Here is a 7,395-nt window from a genome sequence, read left to right as displayed (position 1 = left end):
ACAACTGTATTTTAAATCTAACAAATTAAAGCATAAGTTTAATCAATTAAAGTATTTTAGTCACTTTTTATTTTTATAAAATATTAAAAAAATCGCCATTAATGTAACTGAATTTAACTTACTTTAAAAGGGAAGCAATTCAGACTGAAGTCGCCTTATTCTGTTAGTTAGGAAGTCTGCCAACTCGGCTTAAATCAAAACAAAACTACCGCCTTCAATATTCTTCGCTTGTCCAGCTTAGCTTATAAATTAAACCTTGATTTTAAAACCAAAAACTAAAATCTGATTTTTCTGGTGAGCTATAAACCAGTTGTTTTCTTTCTACTAGTTAGGAATAGTAACAATATAGAAATTCCCTTAATTACATAGCAGTTTACATGTTATTTAAAATTCAGTCTTATTTATAGTTTAATAACATTCACTGTCAAAACTTTGACTTTTACATCAGTGCCCTATTGAAGTTTAACAATTCTATTTCTAATATGGAAATGAACCTTTGAACGCTAAATTTGTTATTATAACAATACCGTATATCTGTAACCTACATTTAATTGACTCTTTTGTAAAAATATAATACACCTCCTTTGAGGCTCATACACTTCCATATGAGACAGCCACTGTTTATACAAAACCCATAAATAAAATAAACACGACTGTCTTAAAATGTAACATTAATAGCTGAAAAGGTTGTGCCGGCCTTAGAGGCCATGTAAGGTGACTGCTTAATTCAATCAAAATATCATATAACAAGGTTCGGTTATTTAACCTAGTGATAAGGGGCATTCGAGTCTACATTTAAACAACTTACACATATACTAATGAAGCGATTATTACAAATGACACTATAACTCTATTTATGTTGCATTAACTGGAATTACTAAATGTCAAACAGGCGAAAATCCCCTATCGTGCTGCAAAATTAAATAGGTTATAAGTTTTTATTGTTTAAAACTCAGTAACTATTTAAATATATAATTATTTGCGTGAAAATTTGCTTACTAATCTACTCAAAACGAGTCGTTTTTGTATGTTAACTTTTCCTCATCATTTTTAATCAATTTTCTTTTTAAATAGAGTTATGTCATTATTACTCAACTTATCTGGTGTATAGTAAACAAGGAAGTACGTAAATAAACTCAACCAAAGGAAATTCCTTTCGTCTTGCGTCTGTTACTTATTTTCAAGTATAAACTTAATACTTGTATAATTCGTTTCCTAATATCAATAAAGATATTTATAATAAATACCATGACCACATAATTACATTAAAGAAGTTTTGTGCTACGAAAATGAAATATAAACTTGGTCCATTTTTAGGCGTTGCAAATTTTTAACAAGAAGAAAAGTATTTTAACATGCAAGATTTAAACTTTTGTTCTAAACTAAAAAACACAAATAAAATATTAAAAAAAATTAAAACAAAGATTAATACTTTATAGCAGTTGAAACTCTACCCAAAACACCTTTAAATTGGATTGAATGCATTTAAACAGGTTAACTAACTTTACAGCATAAATAAATATATATCAATTCTCTCACACAGTTTTTTCTTTTACTGCCCTCAAACTGTAACAATTAATGCATATTTTTCTTATTAATTTTACGGTTCTCGCATCTCTTTATTTTTACAGTCTAATTTTTTTTGAGGACCGTAAACTACAAGTGATCCTAAATTATTTAACCACCAAAAAAACTATTTTTAGTTTAATATACAAATATAAGTTGTTTCAGGAAAGAAATGACTGAGTTGTGCAAACTGGTAAACTCCACCGGATATTTATAAGTGACGTCAGATTTAAAGTAATAAATATTAAATAACAATCATACCTATAAGTGTAAAATGCCCAATAGCACGTTAATTAATTTTTTTTCCAATAGAAAATTTAGTTTTGTTGATTGTGTTTATTTTTAATAAAGTAATGCATAAAGATTAAAAATTGTACAAGTAAAGGTTGAATTTGGTAGTTAAAAAAATTTAAATGATGTTAAAAAAACTAAAATATTATTTTTTTAGTTAGTAATTTGTCTAAATACAATAGTCTAAGTTTTTACAAAAATATCTCTTATTTTAAAATGATAAGTTAAGTTATTGTTAGTATTTATCTATTTATATAGTGTATTTCAAAAATTAAACTTTTTCAGGCTAAAGTCACATGGAACTTTTATCCGCCTTTTTTTCGTCGTCCGCAAATCCAAGGTTGGATTGGCCCTCAGATAGTTGTAAATCCTTCTTCAAATCATCACCGCTGTTTAGGTAAGAGCGACCCCCGTGCGCCAACTTGCAGCCAAGAAAATCATATTTTTCTGGGATTTTTTCAGACGCGAACAAGTATCGTAGGAGATAAGAAACTAGCATAAGAGTAACAAAGTTGACCAGCATGATAAAGGTCTTGACTGGAAAATGTGAATTCGGATACTCAGTATAGGGTAAAGAAATGAAGCTGGTGAAATTGAGTAGAGGTTCTCCAACTCCAAATCGTAAAATGAAGGCAAGTAAAAGAGAAATAATCGAACCATATGTATTGGGATCCAACCATAATACAGCAACCCACTTAAACAAATAGGTATTTAGATTTAATTTTGTTATATACTTAAGCATGCTTTAAAAAGGTGTAAAAAATTCCATCATTCTAAATAATAACAAACTCCGTTACATTTTAATAAATGTTATATACCAAAAAAACATGAAACTTGCCCAATGTCTTAGTAAAAAGAAAAGCCTAAAAATCCGGGAATTGGGGTAATAGTTTGAAGGCATATAGACGCCACTTACGTAAGGTACTGAGTTCAACTCCCTTAATATATATTTGCAACTATCAAAAGACATACAAAGCCAAAAGACTATTAAGCAGTTAAATAGGGCCAAAATTGGGAATAGTGTAGAAGAAAAATAAATGTAATTGTACCTGGGGCAATACAATAACGTAGAGAAGATCAACAAGAAGAACATACAAAACATAAATCGAATCAGTTGCGATAGCAAGTGCAGCTCCAATACAAGTAAAGCAAAACATTGCCACTCTATTTGCCCATACAATTTCTTTATCTGAGGCCTTTATGTAACAATCAACATTTTGTTAAAATACATTGATATCATAATACGTCGAAATTTTAACAAGGTAAGTATGCATTTTAACATCTTATCACCTTTTGTCGTATTATTGAGCAGTAAATATTTTTTGTGAAGAGTGTAGCACTTGATAAAATGGCGGAATCCACGCTTGAAATAGCTGCCGCAGATATTGTGCCAAGCCCAATAAAAGCAATGACTGGCGGTGTGGCTAATTGTATCATCAACGGGAATATTATAGGAGATTCCCCATTCTCTGCTGGTGTGTTGTTATTAGAGACTCCGTTGATGTAGCCAAGCGCTGTCCAGTCTTAACAGTTTAAGAAAACTTATATACTTTAAAATTGACAAAAACTGATTTAATATGTTTTTTGTATATATCTTTATTCTTGGTGTGGAAAGATTGAATGTGCGACCTAAACATAGAGTAACAACAAGTACTTCGACCCAGTCTCGAGTTGCCTTTAGCAGTTTGAGATATTAAATAGATTATAATTGCCAGGTAATTATGCTGTTGAGTAACTGCTGGCTCAGCAGGACTTTATACCGTTTATAGCGCCTTACTTAAGGGCGCTACAGCATGAGAACAGTGGGGATTGAACCAATAACCTTATGTAGGGTAGCAATGGTTCTTACCACTACATCGCGCTGTTGGTTAGTTATTTATACAATCTAAGAACTTTTGATTGAAACTTTAAACAAAGACCTAATGCCAACTTATTGTCTGTTGCCTTTAAATAGGTTTGCAATAAATAATATATTATTACTAATCTGATTGTATTTTTAAAAGGTACAACAAGGTCATTTTTCGTAGTATATAACAAGTCGTGTTAAAGAGAGTATATAGATTTACTTGCACTCGTTGCAGCCGCTCCAATCAGCACAGCTGGGATCCCCAAAATCAGAAAAAAGATACCCGAAAGAAACAAAGAAATTTGAGCTTTTTTCAACGATTTCATCGTAAAAACACGTTGGTATAAACCCTGGTATGGAAGGGCGCCCAGGATCTAAACACAAATTACAATACTTTATAGGTATTTAACATATTTGCTTAAAAACAAACAAAGCCAAACAAAAGTACTTTCTAACTAAAAAATATTAAGCAAGATACACTTTTCAAGACGGAATTTTGAATAAAAGTGTGGTGTGAAGTTTTTTTAAACGTGCAAACTTACAATAAATAAAACAGTGTCAATCCAAAGTCCAGTTGTGTTAGGGTCCCATGTTCCCAACCAATTTGGCGATGTGAAATTAGCGTTTTGGTAAGCTGTATCAGCAATATTCCCAACAGCATCGTTTGTCAGAACAAAAGGTATAACCAACAACTAAAATACAACGGCAAGGGGAAAAAATGATAGAGTGTTTAAAGTTTAAATCAGAAACCTCTTGGTTTGTTCTGTTTTTTTCTAATTGAAAAACATTTTTTATTTTGATCTATATAATTATTCGTTTACACTGGACTGGCTTAGTGGTGAATATTGTGGAATTGATGCAGCTTAACAGTGCCATCTAGCGGTATTGTAAATACGGCTTTTTTACCAAAAAAACACAATAACATAACAATGTGTTACCATATAAGTTGTAATTTAAATTATAAGTATTTACCATTCCAAACATGATGAGTACAAACTGCAAGACGTCGGTATAGGCTACTGCATATAGTCCGCCTAACATTGTGTAAACAACAGAGAAAAGGGCGGCAATTGCAATAGCAGCTGCAGTGCTTTCAATACCAGTAATTACACTAATAGCAGCACCTTAGAAATTCTTTTTTTGTTAATATAATTTCAATAAAACAACAATTGTCGATAATAAAAGTTAAAAAAAAATTAATTATTTATTGATTTTTAACACATATTTTTTTTTAAATGACAAAACTGTTGACATTAATTTTTCAAAATCTTAAGTTTTTTTTTACCAAGTGATCTTAAGATAGCGGCGACCCAAAAAATGTCAGATATTGAAGCAACAAGAGAGAATACCCAGATTACCCACTTTCCTAATTTGTTCTGAACGGGGTCCAAAACAGTGATAAAACCCTATTTAACAACAAAAAATAATCGGTCAAAATAAAACTATTTTAATTTTTTTAAATTAATAAAAAAAAATAGTTTAAAAAATAGGTATTTGGTTTTAAGTTCTTGCCTTTTCTCGCAACATGGGAACAAATATAAATCCAGTTAATGGCAAACCTATTGCATAACATATAGGAGCCACTGTCCATACTAAACCAAATCCTGGAGTGTAAATTTGCTCAGCCGTGCCGAAGAAATAAGCCGCACCCACCCAAGTAGCTGAAAAAAATTAACAAACAAACCCAATGATTAAACTAATATAAGAAATTGGTAATTTTAGAAATAGGCAATTTTTTGTGTATATCTTTATCCTCGATGAGGAAAAGTTAAATGCGCGACTTAAATATAGAGTAACCAGTCTCAAGTTGCCTGTGGCAGTTTGAGATAATATATATTATAATTGCCCGGTAATTGTGCTTCAAATTAATGTTGGCCCAGCAGAAGTTTATACTGTTTATAGCGCCTTACTCAAGGGCATTACAGCATGAAAGCAGTGGAGATTGAACCCACCACATCATGTGTGGTGTAACAAGTGTTCTTACCACTAAACCACGCTATCGGTCAATTAGTAAACGTATGAAAATTTATGATTATTTTAGTGCGATCTTAAGGTAATACAACCGTAATTCTGTGTCTACTATTCCTAATATTTAATTTAAAGCTAACCCGCAAAAGTAAAAGTTCCGACGACGATTCCTATGTCTTTATCGGCTATCATAATAGCCGTAGACCTTCCGCCTTTTCCTCCTTTGTTCCGCGTTTTCCACGTGACAAACATACCAAAGGCTAACATCAACAAGAAGAAAACAATGATTGCTATCAAACTACCAACATTTAACTCCATTTTGCTTAAGTATTTTTTTAAATAACTCGATAATAATGCTTTCAAAGTTTAAATCGTTAATAATTAAAAATTTTAATTTTAAATCGTTAAAAAAAAATTTAAATAAAAAGAGTTTTGATTTTTTTTATCAGAAAAACGCTTATAATGTGAAATCCCTTATTCCCTTTTCTGAAAGACCAAACCTTATTTCGATCTTACAGTACTGACTTTTTACTGCTGACCTTAGTTTACATTGCAGGAATTTATAAAAAAAAGGCAAACTGTTGTCCGAGCACTGTCACCCTCTGTTGATATTTCTAAAATATCAGACCTAAATTTAAGACCTTTGTCCAAAAGTTCGAGCGGTATTCCAGGTGAGATTTGTCAAGCAGAGCAAAAGTATAAAAAGCACTGGCATTTAAAATTTTAATTTTTTTTTAATAAATAGGTTCCACCATTTAACATTTTTATTTCGTGGAAAAAAAAAACTGTTTTTTTAACATAACAACCTGCTGGGTTTGGTAAACCATGCCGTTACATACTTAAAATATTTATGTAAACATTAATATTTATCGCATAAAAGTAAATTACTAAAATAAAATTTAAATATTGAATTTAAAAAAATAACTTTTAATTTTAAAAGGTTAAAATTATTTTTTTTTGCAATCTGCCTTATATAATGCGCAAGATTAGAAGAAAACTAACTATGCAGAGTCGACATTTTTGTAAAGAATTAAAAGGTCAAATGAGGTCACTAAATATCTACTTTAAAAAAAAAGTAGAAAAAAAAACCACTGGTCAGTTAAACAGGAAACCCGTTTGCACGCGATTTCTAAACTTTGTTTATATATAAAAAAGCGGAATGACCAGCTAAGATTTCCGCAACGAAGCGATGCAAAAATTTAAATGCACTAGCATGACATTACTCGAAAAATCTTTAAGTTTTTTATTTATTTTGACTTTAGTGAACTATACTACCTAATATTTACAACTTCTATAAAATGAATTTTAATTTTATTTTTTTGCTACCACAGAATTTTTTTTTTTTAATTTTAGAGTTATTGTCTTGTCATAAAATGTTAATTGCTTTTCTATAAGTATAGGGAAAAATATTCTATAGAAAAAATGTAACTGTGTTTATAAATTTTTATTTACCCTATAGCCGAATCGCAAAGGTTAATCGATAACGGTATTTCCAAAAAAATATTTTATTTATTAGTAAAACACGAACCATGTTCCAAAAAAATGGTAATTAGACAAAACATGATAAAGTTTGCTATTTGGAAAAAAATTACACGTTTTAAAAAAAAATGCTGACAGAGAGACAAAAAGTAAGCTAAATAAAAGTTGTATTCTTACTTATGTCACTGCTGCCTAAATTTAAAATTATTTTCTAGCAAAACAATTAAACATTAGTAAAGTTAAAT

General features: G+C 30.3%; 1 protein-coding gene across 1 annotated transcript; it reads right to left on the bottom strand.

The window, feature by feature from the left end:
• Positions 1-2,149: 2,149 nt before the first annotated feature.
• LOC145749869 (high-affinity choline transporter 1-like) lies at positions 2,150-5,989 on the bottom strand. Its single transcript, XM_082565748.1, has 9 exons — positions 5,812-5,989; positions 5,216-5,364; positions 4,989-5,109; positions 4,676-4,827; positions 4,246-4,395; positions 3,924-4,077; positions 3,148-3,380; positions 2,907-3,053; positions 2,150-2,551 (listed from the first exon to the last, which is right to left on the bottom strand). Exons 1-9 carry the CDS (start codon positions 5,987-5,989, stop codon positions 2,150-2,152), a joined length of 1,686 nt encoding a protein of 561 aa, XP_082421874.1.
• Between the last annotated feature and the right edge of the window lie 1,406 nt (positions 5,990-7,395).

This window comes from Corella eumyota, chromosome 4, assembly GCF_963082875.1.
Source record: "Corella eumyota chromosome 4, kaCorEumy4.1, whole genome shotgun sequence".
NCBI lineage: Eukaryota > Metazoa > Chordata > Ascidiacea > Phlebobranchia > Corellidae > Corella > Corella eumyota.
This window is presented reverse-complemented; position numbering and strand designations above follow the sequence as displayed.